Below are 26,763 nucleotides of genomic sequence, written 5' to 3' on the forward strand. Positions count from 1 at the left end.
AAACAACCGTTTTCGAGGGCATTGCCATATTGGAATCCCAACTTCTCTGACGAGGCTAACCAGAAAGCCGTTTACTCAAGTGTAACATTATTCCCAGGTCCGTGTCCCGATTTCTGAGGTAAGTCGAACGCAACACATGAAATAATGAATAACGACCCTATCTAAAACCCAGTAACGATTAACGTGTTCCTGATTTTGGCATAATAACTAGTTACCGTGCTCGTTACCACAATAATAACGTAGTTACTGTAATGCGTTAATTAATAACGCGCTAGTTCCTACACTGATTATAACTAAGTACTGGGTAATAATTAGAGATGTACCATGAACGTGGACAGTAATTTTCTGAATTTCAGTGTTCTCCACCCACTGTATATATCCGTGGACACTATAATGATGATGGACTTGGCTACCATGAAATTACCCATTGGTTTCTGAAGCTCCTTGAGATGTTTACAAGATGTCAGAGGTCTGATTGTGAAATTTGTGATTGGCAAGTCGTTAGCCAGTGAGTGTGCAGCAGTTTCATACTACAGATAATCCTTTAGAAACATAACATGACAGTGTATTTTTAAAGAATAGACTCGTCCCTTTCATGTGTTTGCAGCAAATGCACAGCGGCAAATATCCACTAGCACAACCACTAACACATAGTTAGCATGTGAAACTGAAATGGGAGAACCACTAGCCACTTATGCAGAGCTCTTTTCCTTTGCTGCTTAACAACCCTTTAGGAGAGCCTAAAGCCTTGTTTGCTGTGCAATTAGGGAATTAGTTGGCACTGAAAGGCAAATAATAACAGGGCACCTTGTGTAGGCGATTATCAGATTTAAAAAAAAAGAATGCATTTAAGTTCTTACCATGTTTCCTTGGAGAAAACAGACTTTGAAAGTAAGAAAAAAGCAACACTATACAATAAGGAATTGGCAGTGGATTTTGTGTGTACTCAGACTGAGCATGGTTGCCTTGCACCATGCCTGAACACAATTGTCCCTCCTCCCCACTCCCCTGCTGGCCGCTTAATGATCTGGGTCCACGTACGCATCATTTTCTCTCAGCATCTCAACTCTTCTCTCTTTCTTTGCCACTGCTGGGGAGCCTATATGTGGATTGTAGGGGTAGTGGAGGAGTGGAAACAGCAGGTAGTGATCCAGCAGCACCAAGAGGTACTGGCATGTTGGAGGGAGAGGTGGAAAATTTTGCATCTCAAAAAGACCAAATTTGATAGAGTGAGGACTGTAACATGTGCATGATGCAGTGCAGCTCAAGCTTCGTCTAGCTTGTAGGTTACTCCTCACCTTTGTAAAGAATGAAAGAAAAAAAGCGAAGGAAAGTGCTGTTTGTTCGATTGTCAGCCTTTGGAAAATTGCAAAAGTTGTTGCAGCCCTAAAATTTTCCACAGCAAAAGCGTGGGAGGAGGCGGTTTCAAACAAACACTTTGATTGAAGCATACTGACAACTTTAGGACGCAGATGCTTTCCAAGGCTATAAAGCTCCTGAGCTTACCACCACCACCTCGACCTCTGTCCACAGCAAGTGTGTGTGTGAGTGCGTGTTTTGAAGCCAAATAGATGAAGCTGTCAGAAGGCAGTAATTCTGACCTCTTTGCTTCTGCCAGGTAGCTGACAACTTAATAATACACCATGTCAAAGCACACACACATTTTCAAATAAAAAGAAACACAGGTCACTAAGAGGTCCACTCTTCTTCTTGTTGTGTCTGACTGTCTCTGTGTCTGTCTGTCTGACAAACACACCAGTTTGTCAGCATGAGCAGGGACTCACAAACATCGAATTTGCTATGCAAAGTCACCGTGTGTTTGATGTGAAAGCATATCTAGGAGCAAGTGCAGAGCAGGCAAAAAGAGTGAAAATACATACCTTTCCCTTCTCTTGCTCATGCAATACATCACGCTACAGCTATTTGAAGTCTTTGTTGGACATCCTAGTCGGGCTGTCCAGTAATAATTTTCAGATCAGGGAAGTTTCTGTGCCGTGTTGCTTTAGCCAGAGGCAGTAATGGAAACCAGGGAGATTGGATGCGAGTCTTGTGATCCAAGCTGTGTTACAGCACACTGTCATTCCATACTATAACGTTTCAGATAAGCTACAAAGTCTTGACTGAGTTAATCCAGGACTCCTGTGATGTGGACTGTGGTTCGTGCCGTACGTGACCAAGTTTCATTGCAAATCGTCAAGCTAGGAGCCCCCTGGAGACTTGTTTGTAAATTTTCACTGGGTTTGGTGATAAAATGCTATAGGGCATCTCACCATTCGCCCCAATCTGAAGTCTCGTTGTCTGTGTTCCTGTCTGAGGCTGCAAACAACTCCCTGAATGTTGAGACAGTTGGCAGAAAACTCTAATGTTTCTGGAAAGTGTTACTCTCTGTGAATGTAAGCAGTTCTTGCCAAGAAAAGTTTGGTTTGCTCAACTTAATGAAGATAAAGTTATACTGTTGATTTGATTTGTATGGAAGGGCCATGAAAGTCCATCCAAAAATTATGGTAAAAGGATCTCATCAAGTCAATCAAGTTGGGGAAAAGAACTCATTGGAGATTGGAGACAGATGTTTCCCTCATAACAGTCTGCAGTCACCAAATCTGTTGTTTATCATTTAAACAGTTAGAAATCAGTTCTTCACCAAGTTTGCTTTACCTCTTTATTCCCCCTTGTTTGTTTTCCAGGTGTTGTTGATATCCAGTCCCTGTTTTTCTCTGTTTTCTCATCCGTCCCACTCGTTAGTTTCATTGTGTCCTTCCCACCTTCTCTGATTTTCTCTCCCACCATCCCATCCCGCCCCATCCTCACTCTTTTTCTTTGATCTTTTCGGATGCGTTGCACGGCTGAGGAAGATTTTTACATTATAGTACCCAGGAACTTTCGAGTAGAACAAGACATTTTTGAAATGTGGGGTTACCATCAGGACATTTGGCAAGTAGTGTTAGGGGTTCAAGTCTAGTATTATGTCAGTGAGGGTTCTTACAAGTATACAGACACGTGCTTGTGTGTGTTGACAGCTGATTAAAACTGATTTAGGGGTTAAATGCTGTTGTAGAGCTCCTTTTCACACACAAGATTCAACAAATGTAACACAGCTCCTAGTCATCATTTCATAGTTAAAAAGAAAGTCTTTATAAGAGTCAAGAGATTAGGTTTTACTGTACCAAATGTAATTTCTTTTGTATGTACAAAGTTGATGTTGTTTGCTACTGACAACTGTAACATTGGTACACATCATTCATCTCATTAATAACTACATACAAAGTAACACAGTATTCCAAAAATCAATAAATAATCCATTATTGCTGCCCGGGTGTTTAACAGCAGTAATGGAGTGATGGATGCAGCAGTGTCTGTATTTTAAATGGCTGCACTGAAAGGAGGTGAAGGGTGTGTTTTTCTCTTTCCTGATGCTGTTTTCCTCTTATGCAGTGAGGAGTTTGGTTGTTGTTTGACTCCCATGCTCTCTGTGGCCTTTGTGTGAGGCAGCCTTTTACTTCACTGACAGGCTGCCAAAACATGCTGAAATTCCACAGTGTAGAAAAGTCTCTGCTATTGTGTGGTAGATGAGAAGCACACTCTGGGCAATGAAAGAAAGAAAAAACTAAAGTCCACCATGCAGTACCATGGACACTTGAGCACACTTTTACTTCACAGACTTTCCACATTAGACTCCTGCTTTCTGTGTGAACCTCCAAGGACCCCAAGTTGACTTGTTAAATAGTGTATTCATGGGTAAGCGTTGTGGAGATGGAGTGTATTGTGCTATTTTTCGCCTGCTTGGTGTGATGAGTTAGAAATAACTGGAAACCAGCTTTTTATGGGAAAAAAAGTTCTTTCAAGGTCTTTTGTTAAATATTGACTGCTTTTTCACCTATCTTCAGCCCATTTTCCAGACCGGACCATTTTCAGAGAAATGTCTTTTGTTTGCTAAGCCTCTTAACACTGGCCTATGAGTCATTCAAGCATGAAAAAAAGGCACCTAACTCAAGGGATGAACCAGAGTTGTGTCCACACATCAGCAAAGAACCAATTTGAAATTGTACCTTTAGGCACTTTGTCACTAGCAACCTGTAATAAAAACAGATAACTTTTGTAGTAGAATCTACAAAAAGTGGTTGACAGATATGAAATAGTATTTTTGCACGTGTTTCCCAAAGAACTTAGCATATGTTGGCATTTTATGCAGCATATCCTTAAAAAAAGTTGAGGAAACTGGTAAGTTGATGATAGAAGATGTGGCAGATCTAAAAAAGCATCTACAGCAGACGAACAGTTTCTGAAAGTCTTGTCCTTAAGATCTGAGAGATGGTCATTCTGTTAATTCTATTGCTCTGTCATGGTTTGGGGCTACATTTCAGCCAATGGTGAAACAATGTTGGAACTATTAATGTAGTAAAATAACATCAGATCTTGATCCACCATGGTACCATCTAGAAAACAGGCCATGTCATTGGGTTTAGGTCAGGTGACTGTGGAGGCCAGATCATCTGGCGCAGCACTCCATTACTTTCCATTACCCATTACTCCATTGTCCTGTTGAAAAATAAATGATGGTCCAACTTAAACACAAACTGGATGGGATGGCATGTCGCTGCAGGATGCTGTGGTAGCCATGATGGTTCATTGTGCCTTCAATTTTGAATAAATCCCCAACAAAGCAAAGCGCCCCCACACCATCACACCACCTCCTCCATGCTTCACGGTGGGAATCATGCATGTAGAGACCATCTGTTCACCTTTTCTGCATAAAGACGCATAAAGACGTGACAGTCGTCACCAAAGATCTCAGATTTGGACTTATCAGACCAAAACACAGATTTCTACTGGTCTAATGTCTAGTCCTTGGCTTTCTTGGCCCTAACAAATCTCTCTTCTGCGTGTTGCTTTTCCTTAGTAGTGATTTCTTAGCAGCTATTTGGCCTAAAGGGCTGATTCACTCAGTCTCCTCTGCTACTGGTACTCTGTGTGGCTTTTATCTAGGCTCTAATCTGAGGTCCTGTTAACTTGCGATTTGTGAAGCTGGTGACTCGGGTGAATTTATCCTCAGAAGCACTGGTGAATCTTCCCAGGGCGGTCCTCGTGTGAGCCAGTTTCGACGTAGTGCTTGATGGACTTGAAGACACATTCAGAGTTTTAGCGGTTTTCCAGACTGACTGACCTTCAGTTCTTAAAGTAATGATGCACTGTCATTTCTCTTTACTGAGCTGATTGGTTATTGCCATATTATGAATTCTAACAATTGTCAAATAGGGCTGTCAGCTGCGTACAAACACGTCTTCTGCACAACACAACTGATGATCCCCAACCCCATTAAGAAGGTAAGAAATTCCACAAATTAACCCTGACAAGGCCCACCTGTGAAGTGAAAACCATTTCAGGTGACTACAGAATGAAGCTCATTGAGAGAAGGCCAAGGGTTTGCAGCACTGTCAACAAAGCAAAGGCTGGCTACTTTGTGCAACTCTAAAATATAAGACATACTTAGAGTTATTCATCAATTTGTTGTTTGCTAAATAATTCCATATATCTTACTTCATATATTTAAAACAGATCTTAAAATGTCCTCAGAGCCAGTGGAAGGAATTCTGACAGTGTGATGTCATTTGGTAAAAAACAATAAAAAGCAGCACTTCTAGAGTGTGACTTTTTTAATGTAGACAGGGAGGTGTTGGAGTAGTCAAGCCTTAAGAAAGTTAATGATTGTCATTTTCCAGATGGGAATGCAAATTTTGCATTAATGTACGATTTCACAGATTGCAAAAGAAAGCTAAGGCCCATTACTGCAGTGTGGAGTGCACATGCAAATTAGCTTATAAGTGCTTATAAATACAGTTTATGTAATTGCACTGGGTCCCAGCTAAATATACACAAAATTACTGTTTTGCAGCTCTCTTAATGTTTTAGGCTCACAGGAGGAAGTTGCTCATCTCACCTCTATTAGGAGCAGGACACATGCATTGTGATCCTGTGAGAAACATTATGCAGAGCACAGGCTGCACAGAATGGAAAGCTTTGCTGTTGTGGCTGTATGCTGTGTTGTGGGAGAATTAATTGAAAAAAAGAGAGGTATGAGTTTGATAAATAATGTAGCCATGGCGAATTGGTTGCCTAAGCCAACAGACGAAAAGACAAAGAATTCATGGAAAATCATTATTGTTTATTTATAGGCTATATATTTAGTCTGTGAGAGACAATAACCAGAAGGTGTTTGTATAAAGGGGTGCAAAAGAGGAGCAGCTATGGAGCACCACAGCAGACTGACAAGAGAAAAATGCTGCTCCATGTGTGGGACAAAAGTGTTTCTCCTCTCTAAAAAAAAAAATAGAAACGCAAACAATAAATTGTGTCTTTTTTTCTTTTTTTTGAGTGGCAGGTTGGGTGGGAGTTCAAGAGTTTTGTCTGTGGATCCTACAATGGTAGTTAACAATACTAACACAACAAAGGAAGGTTTCAAGCCACCTACATCTGAGAACACACACCTGTGCTCTCATTGACACTGAAATAAAGCCCTCTGAAATGTTTTTTTAAGACTGAAAGGTTTTTTTTGAAAGACTTTGTATATTCCCCGTCTCTCCTACACACCTCATCAAAACCGTCAGGCATGCTGAAGGTCTGTTGTTCCGTGCATAAACTTTTTCAGATAACTTTAGAAAAAACACTAAACATCTCTCTCTCTCTGTCTGTCTCTTTCATTCTTCAAGGTGTTCCCCCAGTCACTGCGAACATGGAGGAATATGTACTCAATCGTGGAGCACCTTTCACTGTAACTGCTCCAACAGTGGCTACAGGGGAGCCACCTGCCACAGCTGTAAGCAACCAGTTTCATCTGAAGCTCTTTAAAATGCCTGAAGCCTAAAATTTATCTAGGAAAAAGTAGTGACATTTTTTTCCCTTTAACTTTTCATTTATTATTACGTGACACAGATTTGTGTATTTACACATTAAGCAGAAATATAAGTAAATGTAAGTCCAACCCTTGCTCTCTTGTGTTGCTTCTCTATACTCATCAACTAGCCACCAGCTCTCTCAGCATGGCTTTGGAGTGCAGACGATGTCTTTTTGTCTGTTTTTTGTTAATAACTTTTACAGCGAAAACAGTAGAAGGCTGCTCATACATGCGTGTTTAGTTATTTCCTACAAGAAAAGGTTATTATTTAGGACTTTGTACTATTTACTTAATAAAATAGAGGCCACATGCCCTCCAATAGTTATTTCACTTCCCTCTTTTTCTTCTCAGGCCATTGTTTCAGAACTTTAATTAGCCATGTTCAAATGGAAATAGATCAGTGGGATTGGTGGTACTTCATTATGCTGAGTAAATTGGACTTCTATTCAAAAGTCTTAAAAGGTCGTATTTTTTGTTTTTTGACACCTGCAGATATCCCACTATCTCTCATCTTCGCTTGGTGTATTTGTTCAGTTTGAATATATGTATGTATTAATGTCACGTGAAGGTGTGTGTTTGAAGTTTGACAGACTGGATTTCACTCCCAGTGGACACAATCAGCCAGAGGTTCACGCTGAAATCAAACACCCATCCAGCATAAAAAATACATAATATGTACATTTCATAATGAATAATGAATAAGGTTCTCTTGCAGAGAAGTTATCGGATTAAAAAACGTGCCTGAACTGGTAAATTTTTTATATGTGATATCAGTTTATACCTAAACCATATCCAGTGCAGAGAGGGATGAAAGGTGCTCTAAATAGCTTCTCCCGATTGCATTAGGTACTTTAGAATTAAGTTAAACATGCTTTTAGTAAAAAAGAAAAAAACAAAAAGCCTAAAAAGCTGTGGTTGGTTTTCATTGAAAGTTACACTTTACCTGCAGGCCTGTGGAGACTTGTGAATAACTTTGCCCCAAATTTGATATGCTGCTTCTTAACAGAAATAGCCCGGTTGGTAATACATAATGCAGAAATAAAGTGTCATTTTATCCACCGAGGAAAAGCTGAACAAAGAACAAAGGGATGGCATCCTGCTGCAGATGAAAGCCACAGTTTTCTCCCACTTCTCACTTCAAAGAGCACGCATCAAGCGCAGCGTCAATATCCGACTGTGACTTCTTCCTGCTTCCTTAATAGTTTGATTTTTAAATGTATGAGTTTTCCAGATATTAAAAATAATGTACACTCTTATGTATGAAAATGTTTTCTCCTCAAAAAGTTTTTAAAATTGTTATATGGGATATGGGTCCCCACATATGAACTGCAATCAAACATTCAGAATAAATCACTTAATTTAATTGTCGGCCTTAAATGCGTTAGAAAAAAACTAAGGGAGAAATCAAGAAAGATACGACGATGATTGGAAAAAGAAATATAAAGAGGGGGTTAGAATAGGAGTAAATGGGAGGCACATAGCAAGCATGTCAAAAAAAGGAGAGTAAGTCTCAAGGCAACTGAGAGAGTGCCTACAGTATTTTAGGTGAGTCAGATTAGAAATTAAACTGATTTTTTGCTTTGCTTGTACCGCTGAGCATTAATTGAATCCTTCTACACGCTGGTGGTGTGAACAGCTCTGAGCTGGATTAGGGCCAGGTCTCTCTCTCTCTCGCACACACACACACACACACACACGCACACGCACACACGCATGCAGCTATGGTAGTTGAATTTGGGTCAAAACCTTTCTTGAACTGTATCAGGGCAGTGTCTTGGGGAAAGTTAAACAAGCATTGACGTGGCTGTTGCTGCTCATAGATGGACTCAGACATATTCCCTTGTGGATGTGTGTGTGTGTGTATTCTCCGCAACAAGCATTATGTAATCGTAGGGCTTTATATAATTTGCTTTCATCTAATTTTTTTTCCGCACAATTACCAGTTTTATTGTTACAATTTTAATTGATGGACACAAATTTTAATTGATAGATGTTTTTAATTATTTTAAAATCACTAATCTTCTCATGTTTCCATGAATTTTTTATGCACATACATGTACATATGTACTGGTGGGCATGTAGTCTGCTTGACTTTTATACTGAAAACAGTCAGTGACTCCTTGGTGATGACCGGTTGAGAGCAAGAAATGTGTAGCAGTGATAAGTAGAACAGTAATGAGACTTGAAAAACTGGAAATGGAGAACATTAGCCTTGAAAGTAAAAGCTCTGCCTCACTACTGAATTTTAAAAACTTGTCATATATCATTTGAAGGCGAACACTTTCTAGTTCCAGGTTGCGGTGCATCTTTCACAGTTTCACTACTAGTCAGCAAGTAGTTGCTGAGTGTTTGCAGACAAATGAGCATCTTTCTTGCAAACTACTGCTAGCAACGAAACCACAGGGAAGTTATGACCACTTTTATCTTGCAACTGCTGGAAATCTTCAGCAAACAATTGCATAGATGACTTGCCCATGTAACTGGTGTCTATGTAACTACAGTCACACTAGGGAAAATTATTGGGACTGTGTTTGATGAACATTTAATTTCATTGCCTTTGAAATCTTTCTTTCAAAGTCAGATATGCAGCCATTTACAGTCAATCGCTGTCTTTAAAGCAACTTTAGATGCTGAGATGTTGCTATCAATATGCAATTACATGGGGTCAATTTGACAATTACATCCAACCTATTTGTGATAAATCCGAAAGCCGCAAATCCGTTGCCATCTACATACACAGAAATTCAATTAAAAAGAAATACAACTATTTTACTGTCTCCATATTTAGAATCCTGCCAGAACCTCACAGGTCTGGAACAGAAATTTAAATTTAAAAAGTCCCCACAAATAGTGAACTACTTCCTGCACAGAAAAGTACTGGCATAGGAGTTTGACAACCTTGCTTTCTTATAGGAACATAACCAGAATGCATTGAATTGGTAACCAGTTGATTTAAGTTCTATTGCAAAGATATCAGTGGATATCAGAGTGACTCAGATTAATTGCAACATTTTGGCAATCAATATGGATTTATGAATTTAATGTCTGTTGCAAATCTGTGCAATCGCCTTGCAGTAGAATGTTTTTAACAGAACATTTTGAAAATGGCTGTTGTATGCAAAAAAGTGAAAGCAATCCCCCACAATAAAATGTTTTTCATAAGCTGAAGTCTTATTTTTACTCTAGTGTGACTGAGCCATAAAGCAAGTGAGTTATTTATATGTGATGTGACACATAATGTATTAACTGGTAGTGTTGGCTCTTTATGTAGATACAACAAATAAACAAGAATGTATTTGTTGTTTGAAATTTGTATCATTCAATTGCCAATATTAGAAATAATAAAAAGGTTACATCATGTGAATTCAGCTTGACTGTATCGCCCACGTCTGCCTGCTATTTATTAGGATGCATGTTACGGTTTAATGGTCCCAAGCATAGCTAAGAAATCAATAAGTGTTGATCCAGTTTATTAAAGTTTACGTTTTTTATTGTGTTCTTTTCCTCAGCAATATATGAACAGTCATGTGAGGCATACAAACACAAAGGCAACATGTCAGGGCATTACTATATAGACGTGGATGGCAGCGGACCAATCAAACCCCAGCTGATTTATTGTAACATGACAGGTATGGTACACAAACGTATTCTGTTTCCTTTTAAAGAAAATGTGCATTGTTTTTGTTTGTTTCTTTAGTTTGAAAGATTGTTTGGCTGCCAGCGTAACTATGTTCACACCTTCTCTTGGTCTTTCCACCCTGCCTGTCTCTCCACCAGAGGATAAGACGTGGATGGTGATTCAGCACAATAACACAGAGCTGACCAGAGTTCAGTCCTCCGCTGAGCGAAATCAACATTTTGCCTACTTTGACTATTCCTCTGAAGAGGAGCAATTAGTGGCTGTCATCAGCCAATCAGAGCACTGCGAGCAGGAACTGTCCTATCACTGCAGGAAGTCCCGCCTCTCCAACACACTTGGTAACATCTGGAGAAATAGTTGTTAGTTATTATGTGTTAAATTTATCAACTTTTTAACATAAGATATTCAGAAGAAGGGAGGTGGTGTGAACTGCTGATGTATTTAATTTAGTAAGAAATTAGAAATCATATTACAATACTGCTGCACATTTGTTACTGATTTTGCAACACAAGTTAAGTGGATTTGTTTGATTTTATAATAAAGATTTAACTATCCATCTATCCATCGATTCTCTTCTAACATAGGGCGAGAGGCGTGGTACACCCTGGACACATTCACACCTATGGCCAATTTAGAATCACCAGTAGAATCACCACTGACTGCACTGACTGACTGAGTGCTAATCACTGTGCCAAAGATAAAAATGAAATGATAAAAAATAAACAAATGAAAACAGATGAATGATAAATTCTCTACTGGGGATGTTTCCCTTCCACGCTATCATTATCTTTATAGGAATCACCGTCTTCATACCATTTCAAAATGACTGAAAAATTGATTGCATTTGCAGTCTAACTCTTCCCTGTAGTGAAAAATAAATTAATGATTAATCACGTCTTTATCTATGTGTGTGTGTGTGCGTGTGCGTGTGTGTGTGTGTGTGTGTGTGCTCAAGAGGGTGCTCCTTTCAGCTGGTGGGTGGGAGGCGCCGGACCAGGTCAGAGCCAAACATCTTGGGGTGGAGCCCTGACCGGTACCCAGCAGTGTGGTTGCAGTCTGCAGGACAGCTGTCTGGATCCAAGTCACGACTGCAACTGTGATGCCGACTACGACCAATGGTACTGTACTTTGGAACTGCAAATGTGAACTATTATGGTATCACTCCAGGCTGTAAGTTCTATTTAAATCTGGGTTTTTGATTCTTTGTGTTGTAAAAGAAAATAGCTTTTGTTACCATATCATGGAAAGCGGGCAGAGTGTGTCACTCCATTTTGAAAACACATGCATGTCTCTGAGATTCTTTTACAAACTGATTTGGTTGCTTCCCATGACATCCTGCCACACTGAACAGCAAAGAGTCATAAAACAACAAATCCCAAGATATTTAAATGTCTCTTCCTTTTTGTTATCCACTCCTTTTTTATTCAAATCCTTTTATCCATCCTGTAAGCAATTCTGTATTTAGGTCACCTTCTCCAATCCTGTGACCAGTTCTGCAGTTAGACCCATGTTGTAACCCATAGGTGTCAAACTCTGGCCCGTGGGCCAAATTTGGCCCGCAGCCTAATTACATTTGGCCCGCGAAGCCATACCAAATTACTATTAGAGCTGGCCTACTGGTATTATACAGCTAATATATATATTGTTTAGTATTAAGCTTTGCTTGTTCCATATTCAGTTTTTCAGCAAAATGTGTTTTAGTCCATAAGAAAAGATTCATTCTTAAATCTGGAGGAATAAATATATTTCAATAAATATTAACGTCAGCCCGCGACTTTGTTCCAGTTTTGAATTTTGGCCCACTGTGTATTTGAGTTTGACACCCCTGTTGTAACCAATCCTGTTGGTGCCTGCATAGCCAAAGGTCCTTCATTCTATTATCTCTTAGCCTAAATCTGTACTGGGGAACTCTATTTTTATAGACTCTTCTCCTGCCATCAATATCCCATCAGATACACGGGCGCTGGATGCTGCCTAAAGTCCCAGATTTATTTTTTGACTACATTTCACAGCAACAAAGCAGACTGCTGGAATTTGAAGGGCCACAGAGCCGAGCTCGTGTGGTGAATTTACAGATTAATCACTCGACCTGCGTTCGTTCAGAGACGGTTTTCACAAGACATTGTTTCAGACATGTTGTGTCAGCTTTTCTCAACATTCACCAGTGAGCCTCTGAGAGCAGACAAGCGCAGTCGAGAAATGAGGAGTTACTAATCTAAATACGGCCTGTCCTATTTTTTCAGACACAGTTTTGTTTGAGTTTTAATGGTGACAAGTTTTACCTTTGCTTTGCATGCATGATTATTCAGCTTTCTAATACCAATGCTTTCTCACCTTCCACACTCTCTTCCTATTCTTTCTTGCATTTCTTTGCCTTTTATGCAACCCTCCTCCTCTGTCCCCTCTTGTACCTCAGGACTGAGGACTCAGGCCTGCTTACCCATAAGGAGACCCTCCCAGTAAGGTCTCTGGTGCTGGGAGACATCCATCGGCCTGGGTCAGAGGCTGCCTATAGGGTCGGACCGCTACGTTGTCATGGAGACAGTAAATCCATTTAAATTGGTTATGGTTTAGCACAATGGGGGATGATGTTAAATATTGAGACCTCAGTTCTCTCCATGTGAATATCATACATATTGATGATGTTTTGATGGAGTACTCAAGAAGTAGGTTTTATTCAACCACAGAGTGAAGAGAATTCAAGTAATTAGTGTATCCAATCACCCACCATTTAACTTGTTAATGGGAAAAGAGTCTGCACAAGCTAATTAGTAGCTAAAATATGACTTTATTTTTACTCTTTAATAACAACTAACACAAAGATATATAACAAACTAATGTAAGTGATAGATTTTACCTTGTGTTAATTGCTTCTAATTTTACCACTTAGTTTAATGACTACATAAATAAATGGCTTACTGATAAATCAGCCTAAATGAGATAGCATAGCTGGAGTTATGCCTTTATTCTTAGTTAATTAGCTGAACAGTTGGTTCATTTGTTTACCATGCGATTTTCATTATATAGCCATCATAATGAGTTTTCTTTTAATAAGCTTTGTTCCAAAGTGATATATCAAGTTTTTATAAGAAAGTTTTACATCCCTTTTTTATGAGCAAACATAAAGATATGGTATGACACATTTAAGAAGTGATTTTCTTTTTCTTTGCAGAGAACTTCTGGAATGCTGCATTTTTTGATAAGGAAACATCCTACCTTCACTTCCCAACCTTTCAGGGAGAGTTGAATGCAGACATCTCTTTCCTGTTTAAAACGACATCGTCCTCTGGGGTTTTCCTGGAGAATTTGGGCATCAAGGACTTTATCAGGATAGAACTCAGCTGTAAGTGAGAACTTAATGTCCTGGATAATTGTTATCGAATGCTCAATGCTTTCTTGATTTATTCTAAATAACTGATAATGACAGTTTATAAGAGGGATTATTGCATTTCTGCTTCTATTTTGAGATTAACTGTGCAGTTTGTTTCACGTTAACTTGGCAGAGGGGAAGAGTTTCTCAGTGTTTACGAATGTTTTTATTTGTTCAGACACTGCTAACTTCAGCCTCTAGCCACAGATGCCTACAGACTGCTGAGTGACTCCCTGGCAACTGCAACTCGCTAGGGAAAATAAGTCGACTTGAATCCTCCTTAAATTGGTTGCAAGAAGATTGCGACAGTCTCCTGTATTTTCCAGTTTGTGTCAAAGGTTTTCAGGTCGTACCACTGCTCAGCTCTTTATAGAGCAAACATGTGCATAGAAGTCAGTAGCCGCATGCAAACTACAGGCTGCCAATTATGATGATTACATTGTCCCATGTTTTTGTTGATCTTCTTGCAGTTGACAGTCCAGTCAAGGCAAATAACAAAAATCACAGCAGCAGTTCCTCAAAAGCCTATTACAGTACAAGAGCTGGCTAAAAAATATCTGTTCGTATATATCAGGAAGTTCCAACTAATTGGCCTGTAATTGCAATATTTTTCCACCCAACTGAATAAAAAAAATCTGAAAATTAAAATTCGATTACAGAGTGATTCCCAGTGAGCCTAGAAATGTATTACTGAACATTAGAATTATCATTACTTTTGATTTCAAATTAGGCTTGGTTGTAACAGTCTCAGCACACATGCAATTTCCCACACACAGACACACACAGGAACAAACAGATGTGAGTCTTTTTTTCCTGCCCTTGGCTGGTCTCTAAATCATCTCAGATCTGCGTCCAGCTGTCTGTCCATGCTGCCAACAGATGGGCCGGTGGGAGGAAGTCACTTCACACTTCTGCCAACATATGATGATGGACGAACATGACTGACTAATGGGTTTGCTGAAAGACGGCGCATTCTGCAGCCAGACTGCAGGGAGAAAGAAGTCTATTAAAAATATCACTGAAAAAAGCCACAAAAGAGTCTGATACACTTTAGCTGCTAATAGAAAAACATGAGTGAAAAAAGAGCTTTCTTGCAAGTCAAAGCTTGTTTTCTCAACTGTGTTTGGATTTTTCTTTCTTTCCTCTTTTTGAATACAAAGCAAGAATCTGACTCCTTGCAGTCATTCTACTCTGCCCACATGCTTAACTAATACAGTTTGAAATTAGTGTAATTATTTGATTTGGCTATAATTTAATTTAAAAAAAACATAGCATGCATGTGCTCTTCAGTTCATTTTTCCAGCTACAGCAATATCAGACGACTCTGGCACCATCTGATCTACATTAGCTTTAGATTTGAATATACGTACACTATCATGTGCTTTATACTGATTTAAGCCAGAGCTTCATCCTCCCGCTCCAACTACTACCAGCTTTGCCTCTACTGGACAGCCAACAATGAGAAGATGACAGTAAGGGCGTATCAGACCGGAAATGAAGCATGGTCTGGCACTGGCACTTATCATACACTGGCTCTACATTTTGTGCAGTTTTTGTCATCCATAAATAAATGATCAATGATAAACCTCTTAACTTCTTAAGCCTTAACTTCAAGAGTGTCATCAGCTTTGGACACAGTGTGATTATGGACTGATTCTTTGGAGTATCGTGGTTTGCAGTGAAAATAAGCACCCCTTTGATCATTTTCAATCAAGATTTCCATGAATCAGATGTGGTCTGCTGATGTGAAGGCTTCTTCACCTAATGTTTGTTTTTAAGGCTTTTATATGATCTTTTTATCTGTGAATAATCCTCTTCAGCTTCTACGGAGGTTGTCTTCTCCTTCGATGTGGGGAATGGGCCACTGGATGTACGAGTGAAGACAAGCCTCCCGTTGAATGACAGCCGATGGCACAGAGTGCAAGCTGAGCGAAATGTGAAGGAAGCATCGCTGCGTGTCGATAATTTCCCCGCCGCCACCCACGAAGCTCCCACTGATGGACTCATGCATCTTCAGCTAAACAGCCAGTTATTTATAGGTGAGGAGCAAAAGTTGACTTTTTTTTCAAAAAGTTTGAGAAACCTGAGGAACATTTAAAGTGAGAACATGGGATTTTTAGATTAAAATAAGTCAGGGTTAATTTAAGGTTATCAAGATTAGCCACTTTGTTAAGAAAAAATATTGTCTCGATTTTAATTTGATGGCAACAACGCATCTCAAAAGTCTCAAAAGGCCAGAAGGGCAAGTTAAACTAAAAAGAAACAGCTGACAATAGCTCAGCAACAGGAGTGGAGATTTAAGAAAAGCAACTTAGAGAGGCAGAATTTCTCAGCAGCAAAGGTGGGCAGATGGAACAACTTCAGAATAATGGCTCACGCTGTAAAGTTGTACTACAGATGTTGTTGAGAAGTAGTCACAACTGTTAGCTGCTAGAATACAATATCAGACAAAAACATCCCATATGGAAAAGAAATAGTAAAAACTTATATGTGATTACTCATGAAAGTGGCCACTTTCTCATTACTTTCATATATTGTTTTAGTAAGTATCCAAAACATACAAGTTTCATTATATAATCTTTCAAGGGATCTTATATCTGTTTTCACTCTTATATGCTTTTCATACAAGTTTCACACAAGACAGATACAAACTTTATAAGATTTATATATATCTTTTCCATATGGGATGACACTGTTCCTTTCCCACAATTCCAGGAGCTGGTCTCCTCAGGCTGAATTTAAAAGAGGATGCTGCCATCAAATTCAAAATGACCTCAAATGGGATTTTTCTTAAAATTATGTTTTTCACTTTAAACATTTGTTTAAAATGTTTTCTGTGTTATGTTTTGAATAAAATATGGGTTAATGAGATTTGCAAACCATTTGCAAACCATCATTCTGTTTTTTTATTTATATTTTACACAGTGTTACACAGAATTGGATATGTACAAACACGCATGCAAATGTGCCCACATGCAAAGACAACCTGATAAAAACAGAATTTATTTAATTCTTGCAGTTTCTACCCAACCACACAAGTCCCACATGGACACCTGTTGGAGGTGGTCGACTGATTATCTGCATAGTGTATGTAAAATAAGAGCAAACCTTACTGTTAGAGTCCAATCCAGTTGGTGTTTAGGTATTTGGAAAGTGGTGAGGAGTGATTAGAAGAGCTGATGATTTTGACTTTACCAAGAAAGAATTCTGCTATACTGTATGCAGGACGTGCTGAATTCAGTTTTTCTAAACAGTAATTACTCTGGATAAGTAATGTCCATTTGTGTGTGATAAAAAAGTGTAATATTTGGTGTGTGTGTGATTATAACCATCACAAACCAACTGTGCATTCTGCTAGGAAAATGGGAAGTAAGTGCAGCCAGTTATTAAAATTTGCAAAAAATACCTAGAAATATAGTAAATACACCAAAATTACTACATTTCTAATGAGCTTGAAACTCAGTATTTGGTACGACCACTTTTATTCATCAGCATAGTCTGAACTACCCTAGACAAACTTTCTTGTAATTGTCTTCAAAGCTTGTCTTTAGATGTTGGCTGCTTTTTCTTCTGTTCATTGTCATGAGGTCCCACACTGCTTTTATCAATTTTGACAAAATCTCAAACACCACTGGCTGAAATGTAGTAAATAAAGTAACAAAGTCTCTAATTTAATTTAATTTAAAATTGGTTCTTTGCTAAGTTGCCTGTTATATGTAGAGACGACACTTACTCATTCTTTCTGTTAGTTGCATTTTTTATGGTTGATTAAGTCATGACTCAGTGGTAAGTGGCTAAACAAAAGACAAACTGAAAGAATATTGATGTGAAAATGGTCATAAGCGAGGACTGGACTGAGAATGTGTGAAAAAGCAACCAATATACAAAGAAAAACTTTGGAACCCTTCAGATAGTCTATTCTATTGATCAAGACCACTTACAAAAATTCCATGAGCCTGGCTTATTTGAAACAATTTATCTATAATACTGTAGAAGATCAATAATACTAGGTGTAAGAGTTTTACAAGCACAAAAGAAATGACATTTTTGTAACCTGGAGATAGAAGTCTGTGAGGAGGTTGGCTTCTACAGACACCTCTATGATGCATCAGTGCAGGAAATTGGATACCAAAAGAGACTGGTGAAATACCTAAAAGATACAGCCTTCTGCAAAAGAGTGTGAAGTCTCTGAAATTTCAATCATTTCCTGTTTTCACTTTTTCACTTTTTCTCTTATATTTTTTCTGAGCTGTGGCTCCAATAATTGAGATATATCATTATTATTCCCAGAGTTTAAGTTCACCACATCTGTTAGACAGCTGAAGATGTTTTAGACATCACTGACAAAAGCAGTGTTACATGGAAAGTAAATGCAAACAAAGAGCCAAAATGGAAACCTGTGCAGTAATACTGACTAGTTAAGTTTAAAGGAATAAAGCAACTGCCATAGCCCTAGTGAGTTAAAAGCCATGGTATGGGGATACAGGGTTGTGAGTTCAACTTCACTATCTCCACCCATGCCTGATTACTGCCAGACCTGCTGAAAGCTGTCCGACAAACTGAAGATCTCAGAAAGCAACACACTGTGCTGCAATCTAAAGAAACAGTAAGAAACAGAATGAACAAAAATGGCATCCATGGGAGAGTTCCGAGGCAAAAACATCTGCTGACCAACAAGAATCCAAAAATTCAAAAAACATCTTGATCTCCAAGACTTTGGGGAAAATACTCTGTGGACTGACAACAGAAAAGATTTGTGTCTTGTTACATCTGCCGTAAAACTAGTACAGCGTTTGATAAAAAGAACATCATAGCAACAATCAAACATTGTATAACAAAGTATACAATTACTCTGCCTAGTATACACTAAGCTAGCCCTAGACACTAGCCCACTAACAAGCTAGCTCTAGACACTAGCCCACTAACAAGCTAGCTCTAGACACTAGCCCAGTGTCTAGGGCTGCTTTGCTTCTTCAGGGCCTGGACAACTTGTCCTAATTGATTAAATTATGAATCCTGATGGAAAATGTTTGACTATCAGTTCATCCCCTGACGCTTAAGCACACTCAGGTTATGTGCTGTTATGATCTGAAATATAACAGCAAGTCCACCTCTGAATGGCTAATAAGAATGAAGGTTTTGAAACCCTAGTCAAAGTTTGGACTAAAATCCAATTAAGATGCTTTGGCATGAATGTAAACACTTTAAACAGACTTTAAACAGGCCGCTGATGCTGGAAAACACTCCAATGAGGCTGAATTAAAAACAATTCTGCAAAGAAGAGTGAGCCAAAATTCCTCCACAGGGAAGTGAAAGACTCATAGTCAGTTATCGCAGACTGCTGTTCTGTACCTCATATACAGACGCAAAGTTTGGGGGCTTTCATTGAAAATACCTTCCCTGTTCTTCAGCCTCGCTCTTGGGACAGCCAGAGGCAACTGGTAGGTGACCCATGGGACCTAAATGTTAAATCCGAATAAATCCTGAGAAGAAACCAAAACCAAACAGATGTATTGTCTGACTTTCATCATTACCCACTCTGTGGCCGTGTAACCAAACGTCGGTTAGTTTCCACTGAAACACAAATGAAAATGGGTCACACTTTTAAAGTTACATGTAAATTCAAATGGCAAATGAAGCTATGTGATGTTGTTTTTAACGAACATTACCAAAACAACAGGAAACATTGACGCTGTCATTTGGTCTTCTAGTGAGTGTTTATACTACCAGGGGAGTGTTTGTGGGACTGAATCAAAATAAATCACTTGTGTTCAATGAAGGAGCATGTCGCCTGGTGTGACAATGCAGCTCTGTGTATTTTGAGGCATTAGCAGAGCTCAGCAGCACAGGGGAACGAGCGATGTCAGACTTTGGCTACATGCGTATACTTATTACCGTTTTTTCTTTTCATGAGATTTGTAAGAAGCAGCTTTATCCTTTAGAGGAGATAAACCTAACTGTATGAGCGACACTTACTCTTTTAAAAAATGTAATATTGCCTCTTTAACATTACAGTTTAAACTGACTGAGCTTTCTTTTATTAAATCAATAGCTTTTGGTCATTTTTAGGAGATGTTGCATACATTTTTCCACCATTTTCCTCTTAAATTCACCACTTCTGTTCCAAACACATCCAGATGCCTACACATTAATCTATCTGAACTGTGCTTGAAAATCAGTCTTGTACTGTAAGGCTTTGGCTTTGTTCAAATAACATTGGTTCATTTATTTTTGTAGGTATTACATTTTTTGAAGAGAAACAAAACCATTGAACAAAGTGTGATGAGACTGAGAGGCTGCAGAGAGATCGAAGTGGGAATTGAGTTGCTGGTAGTGTTAAGCTGATAATCCGCTCTGAACAGCTAAAAAAGAAACGAACATCAGTCGTTTTCTTTACTTGGGCGGGATTCACCGGCAACACACGGGGACTCATTTGTTTGAACAGAAATGTGATTAAAAGGATTTTGAAGGACAATACTTTTTAAGAAGGTGTTTTTGTCTGTCTTGACTCTGTTTTCAGTAAAACGTCAGTGTTTGGGTGCCTTTGCGCTCTTTCTGCAGCTTTATTGTTAATCCAGTGTTCACAACACGCCCTCTGTGGAATCATAATTCACAGTACTGCAAAGACATCTGTATTACTATGAATAATGGATCTCATTTGTAATATATAAAATTGTGTAACTTAATAAGAAATTATGTTTGCTGGTTTAAATAAATAAACCTTAATATTTCCTTGTTTTTACGCTTGCAGTTTATGAACAATACAATTCAGCAAAATTAAGCAGGATGTCACTATGGGTTATGTTTTGCATTATTGTTACTTGGCCTAGGATGTAGCTACATTAATCAATGCTTTAATAAATCATAGGTGAGCGTACTGGTACACGGCACATCTGACTTTAATGGTGCATACTGCTTCGGTGAAGGAGTATGGGGCTATTAAATCTCTGTAGCTTGATAATGAAGTGTTCATAACCCTGTTGGTCATGGTTGTGTAATAGTTTTTTTGTTTTCTGGTTGATTCTTTTAAGGCTTTACAGAGGAAGGCAGCTTTGTATTTATATGGCAGATAATCAGTAAATTCACAGGACTTAAAGCTCGAAATATTTCTGTGTCTGAATTATACAGATGAGAACATAATTATGAGCCCCCCATGTCTTTTTTAAAAAAAAATTCCCAAATGCTGTTAAACCAAGCAGAGGAAACTTCAAATCCACCATCTGGCATGGGCCTTTCTGCGTGGAGTTTATATGTTCTCCCCGTGTCTGTGTGGGTACTCTGGCATGACACAGTCCCTTATAGATGGATGCCTAAAAAATCACCAGGGTAAAAATGATCAGTCCCCCTTACTTCCTGCCATTCCATTTAAAATTCACTGTGGTTACACTGTGCACACTTTTTTTTGTGTTCCATATAATAATATTTCCACATATAGTAAAACCAACGTGTGCAGCAACCAGACAACATGAAATGTGCAGAGTTTGGCACCAAGTGCAGGTGGACAACTGGATGAAGTAGATAAATCCTCTTAATGCTCAGGACCTTAAGAAGGCCCTGATTGTGATTCCACCACCTGGCTGAGGCCTTTCTGTGTGAAGTTTGCATGCTCTCCCTGTGTCTGGGTGCTCCCGCTTCCTACCACAGTCCAAAGACGTGAATCTACATTTCCCAAAGATGTGATGGTTGTCTGTCTCTTTGCATTAGCCCTGCGACAGACTGGCGACCTGTCCAGCGTGTATCCTGCCTCTCGCCCTATGGTAGCTGGGATAGACTTCAGCCCCCCCTCAAACATGACAAGGATAAGCACCAGAAAATGGATATGCATTTATTGTGTAAAGCAGAAACTTCAGGAAATCAGTAGATTTTTTTCTTTTCCGCAGCTACAGTATATATATTATCAGGCTGTTTTTTTCACATGCCCAGCTATGCTGAATTAGGTCAAAACTCTGCAAAATGACCATCTTACAAAGCCTCAGCAGCTCGCTTCAGTCAGCTCACAGCCAGTATTCTAGCGGAGTGTTGATATGGCAGTATGCCCCAGGGTCTTTCGCTCCATCTGCCAATCTTCTTCCAAGATGGGAAAGTCTGTCTGTGCTTTTAGCTGCGAGGCGCTTCTCTTCAGCCTTGATCAAAGAGCTGGTCTTCTTGGGATTATGTTTGTTGCTGTAACTGACTGCTGAGGTTGCTATCTCAGCATCTGCTTTGTGCACCTGAATGTGCTACCACCGGGAGCATCCTTTCTTTGGGCAGCTGCTGAAGATGGGTTTGAATCCTCCACCCAAACATTGTACCCAAGGCGTGTTGCTCTTTCCCCCAAGAGTGAAAATTTGCAGGACTAGGCAAACCATCATAGGCTGCTTCGATCAGGAAGCACACTTGGTAAAAATCAGCCTGCAATGCGTTTTGTGCTACATTAAAAACTTTCCCCTCCATTTATTAAATGTCTGCAGCCATTCAAAGGCAGTAGGACACAAAGGTGGAAAAATACTCAGCCTCTGATTTTAGCAGTGCCGTTCCAAAGCATTAAGCATTGCAGCATTGAATACTAAGCATTGTAGTTCACTGTTCTTACTATTCTTTTAACAGCAGTACTGTGTGCAAGCTCTTTAATCAAAATTATTATTTTTAATGCTACAATATAACCATTGTTGTCATTCGTGAAAGAAAAGAGACAGAGGAAATATGTTATTATCTTCTGATAAAGTTGCCAAATTGCAGTTATTAACTTGCATTAATAAACAGAACAATTAGTTTTAGTCCTTGATTAATTTTCGACTTCCAGGCTCAGATTGGAACCTGCAATTCAATTTTTCAATTAAAAAAATAAATAAATTTTTAGTTTTAAACAAGTTTTCTTTTGACAGATTTCTCAATTATTTGTGTTTCCTTGTTCTTCACAGATAGTCTAATACATTTGTTAAGCATTGTATAATTTCTCCAGAAGCAACCTCTCAGTTGTTGAGCTGTTGAAACCTGTGATTGTCTCAGCTGTACAGTGAGGAGACCGGTGATTGGATGAGAGTGAAATTATTAGTCACGTCATTTCATCTGATTTATAATTCACTTCAGTCAGCCCCTTTGCACTTACAAGCATGTACGAATGACCTAAAAAGACCACTCTGAGCTTGTTGTTGCACTGGAGTTAAAACAGGGATCTGGATTATTCACCATAAAGTGGGAAAGTAAAACTGCTTAAATGGCTGAAATTCATATTGTCATGCAAGGCTTTTCCTTTCACTCCTACAGGACTTCTTCCTCTGGCAGCGTGTGTCCTTTGTTTCTTCCCTTGGTCAGAGGTGGCACCCCTCAGGACCCCGTCCTTGTTCTTTTTGTGCACTGTGATCTCTTCCTTTCTTAACAGTCACAACCAGTACTTTATAGAATCATGGTGTAGATTTGGCTTTTTAAATCATCATTGAGCAGGAGCTTTCCTTTCTCTGTATTTCATTCTTTGTAGTCAAGCTTATCTTCACAGAACATGTTAAAAGACGTTAATTAATTTTCCTGCCATGTGTGCTCATAATGTGTAGGCGTTTTATAACTTTTGTTGCAGAAGGAAGTCAGAGCCACACAGAGGTTATCGATTTTGTGGAATGACAAGCCGCTTTGGCTGAACATTGACTGTGACAATAATACCCTGCCAATAACCGTCTATGAAAACAATAATAACTGTCAGGAATGGATGCAGCCAGCTTGGAACTGTAATTTTGCCCAGACCCTGTGTGAACTGCCTATATTCGAATGTTAATAGGAAAATGAAAGGAAGCAGGGATTCGTCCGCGCACACCAGATGGCTCAACAGCCAAGTAGTTAGTCCAACAGCGAGGACCAGTTTTAGGCTGTGTGACTGTGTCTGCCCTGCAGTGCAGACATGGTCTTGTGCCACAGTGGCAACTTATGGCTGTCAATCATAATTTACTGCTGAGAAGTATGAAAAACTATAGATCTGCAGTCTATAGGAACTAGTCTGTACTGCATAGAACTTACATTAAGAGGTTTGAGTCTGAGTAGGCAGAAAAAGAGCAATGGTGTATCAAGTGTTATTTCTTTCCTGGCAGGAGGCACTGCATCCAGACAGAAAGGCTTTTTGGGCTGTATCCGCTCTCTGCAGCTGAATGGCGTCACTCTGGACCTGGAGAAGAGAGCTAAGATCACGCCTGGAGTCCTACCTGGATGCCCAGGCCACTGCAGCAGCTATGGCTCGCTGTGCCAGAACGAGGGTCGCTGTGAGGAAAAAGCCAACGGTTTCTCCTGCGACTGTGGACAGTCGGCCTACACTGGAGCCTTCTGCCACAAAGGTACAGACACTCACACTGACAGTGGAGACTTTCTGCCACTGATTACACAGATCCATAGACTCAATTCATTGATGTTCTTTGTACAGACTGTTTATAAAAGACTTCTTGGCCTGAAAACCTAATGGCAAACCTGCCTTCTTTCATTTTTATTTGCATGTACGCCTGTGAGAAAATTGTGCTATGGACAGTGTTGGTCAAGTTACTTGAGAAAAGTAATAAGTAACTAATTACTGATTACTTCCCCCAAAAAGTAATCCCGTTACTTTACTGATTACTTATTTTCAAAAGTAATTAATTACTTAGTTACTTAGTTACTTTTTAAAAACACGATTTACAACCTGAATAGGTGATAAAGTGATAGATCCTTCAGCCCAATTCTGCTTTTTCTGCATAATCCATCATACAAAATGTAATCAAATGGAAAAGTCTCTTTTTAAAACTTGTTTTATTAGTTTTAATCTTTTAACTTTATGCATCAAGCAAAAATTAAATTATATGCAACATTCACTGACTGGAAGAAATTTGTTTAACATTTAAACCTATTTTCTGCACATTCCAGCACATAAAATAAAATATTTTTTGTGTTTACACTCAGTCTTTCAAATAAATGTCATTGTCATGAGACACTCTCGCAAGAAAATCACGGTTTTAGTACCGCAGTAACGCAGCGTGCTTACGGGAAAGTAACAGTAATCTAATTACCGTTTTTGGAATAGTAATCCCTTACTTTACTCGTTACTCAAAAAAAGTAATCGGATTACACACGTTACTGCCCATCTCTGGCTATGGATCACTTGATTTATGAGCTCAGTAAACACTGTATCACTTTATTGTCTTAATACCTTCTTTTAAGTCTTATAAAATACAGTATGATAATTATTTCATACATCATGGTATCCATTCGAGTCAAAAAAAGAAAAAGAAGAAGAGAGCAAGATCTCCTTTCGAGCTGGCCTACTTTTTGACTGATATAACACCACTGTAGCAGTGCGCAGTGACCGTCGCCGTCAAAGTCCTTGACAATTCAAGCTAGGATGTGCACATTCTCTGGCTCTGTGCCTTACTAAATATATTTTAAAAGCAAATGCAAGGCTTCCTTCTATATTTAACAGATTAAACAAAAGTATTAACGTGAACTTTATTCATAACTGCAGACCCAGAAATCTCAATATCCAGCAGCCTCCAGACAAGAACGACTAATATTTTAAGATCACAAGCTGCAGCAGCAAACACCTCAGGGAGCCATGGTCTGATATCATAATGAAATTGAAAGGAAATCTCTAGAGTTGAAATTGGCTCCCTCCATATTTTTGTCCCTACTATTGCCTTGACAATTTCATTTTTTTTGTGCATAAGAGATGAAAGACTAATTCAGCATAAAATTCATTATAGGTTTGTGTCTAAGAAAGGCAGAGTACACTTTTAGATGCTGGATCTTTCATGAGATAAGGAATGAAAAAGAAATATTAGGGTGGTATTTGATCGCTTGAAGATAGTTATTCTGAAACACAGTTTTGTATTTTACAACCCTGCATAATATTCCTGTAATATTGAGAGACCTAGAAAGTGTCTGGTTCAGATCACAGTAAGCTGATTCTGTTCTTTTGGATGTAGTGTTGTCCAACATTTCATCACCTGTCCAAGGGTCGTCTTCTGACTCTCATATGTTTCTCCCACTGAAACGCTACGTCCAGAAAAATAGAATCAGCATTCTGGGATGATTGATATCTTGATTAAGGCTTTAATGGTAACATTTTATAAGTGCAAGAAAATATGTTTAGACACTTTTTCTTTTCTCTTTCTCTGTAATAAATGAACATCTTAGTACTTTATACATTTATATATTCCTGATGCTTTCATCACATTTTATAACACTTGTACCAACTTTTGAATGACTTTGAAAATCAAGAGTGATTTCCTTCTGTCTTAACAGCAGCTTATTATGTTTTTTTATGGCACTTTATTTTGACAGTTCAGTCTGTGCATCCTATAGAGCTGCTCTCCAAATAAAGGAAAAGAGATTTGCTGGCCAATTTCATATATCAGTCACAGGCATTACATTAGTGAAACTCTCAATGGAACAACATCTTCTTACGCTCACTGTTATAGTAAACATGGAAATAGAAGAAAGAAAGAAGAAAAAAGTATAAAACTTTGAATTAAAAGTTTGATTTATGCTTTGTCATTCATACACATAATGTTACACCAGAAAAGATCAGGACCATGTGTTGTCTTGTTACACTATTCAGGTTAATGAGTTTGACCTTTCCTAAAAGCAGTAGGGTAAGGGCAGCTAATATTAGCCTACAATCTGCTATGGCAGCGATCAGGGCACGCAGTGGAGAAACACTATATGCAGTGGAAGAGCTAAATGAAAACACAAACTCTGGTATTGGTAATGCTACGTTGCAACTTCTACTAGAGGACACAAACACACTGTCACGGTGTACAAGGTGGACTCACGCGCTGGACTCCGGGGATTGATGCACACAGGAGAATTAATTAATGAACAATGTCCAATGAGTGTATATACAAAAGGTACAGGGCAGTGCTATCTCCAAAGGTG

General features: G+C 38.9%; 1 protein-coding gene across 2 annotated transcripts in view; it reads left to right on the top strand.

The window, feature by feature from the left end:
- Positions 1–26,763, top strand: part of LOC101467313 (contactin-associated protein-like 4) — a 106,456-nt gene that overhangs the window by 66,286 nt on the left and 13,407 nt on the right. For both annotated transcript variants that reach the window (XM_004562100.3, XM_076875849.1), the window contains exons 11-18: positions 6,705–6,811; positions 10,399–10,518; positions 10,667–10,867; positions 11,485–11,647; positions 12,946–13,073; positions 13,702–13,872; positions 15,720–15,938; positions 23,958–24,197. In XM_004562100.3, the coding sequence (XP_004562157.3) occupies positions 6,705–6,811; positions 10,399–10,518; positions 10,667–10,867; positions 11,485–11,647; positions 12,946–13,073; positions 13,702–13,872; positions 15,720–15,938; positions 23,958–24,197 (1,349 nt within the window). The remainder of the gene's footprint in view (positions 1–6,704; positions 6,812–10,398; positions 10,519–10,666; positions 10,868–11,484; positions 11,648–12,945; positions 13,074–13,701; positions 13,873–15,719; positions 15,939–23,957; positions 24,198–26,763) is intronic.

Source organism: Maylandia zebra, linkage group LG17, assembly GCF_041146795.1.
Source record: "Maylandia zebra isolate NMK-2024a linkage group LG17, Mzebra_GT3a, whole genome shotgun sequence".
Taxonomy (NCBI): Eukaryota; Metazoa; Chordata; class Actinopteri; order Cichliformes; family Cichlidae; genus Maylandia; species Maylandia zebra.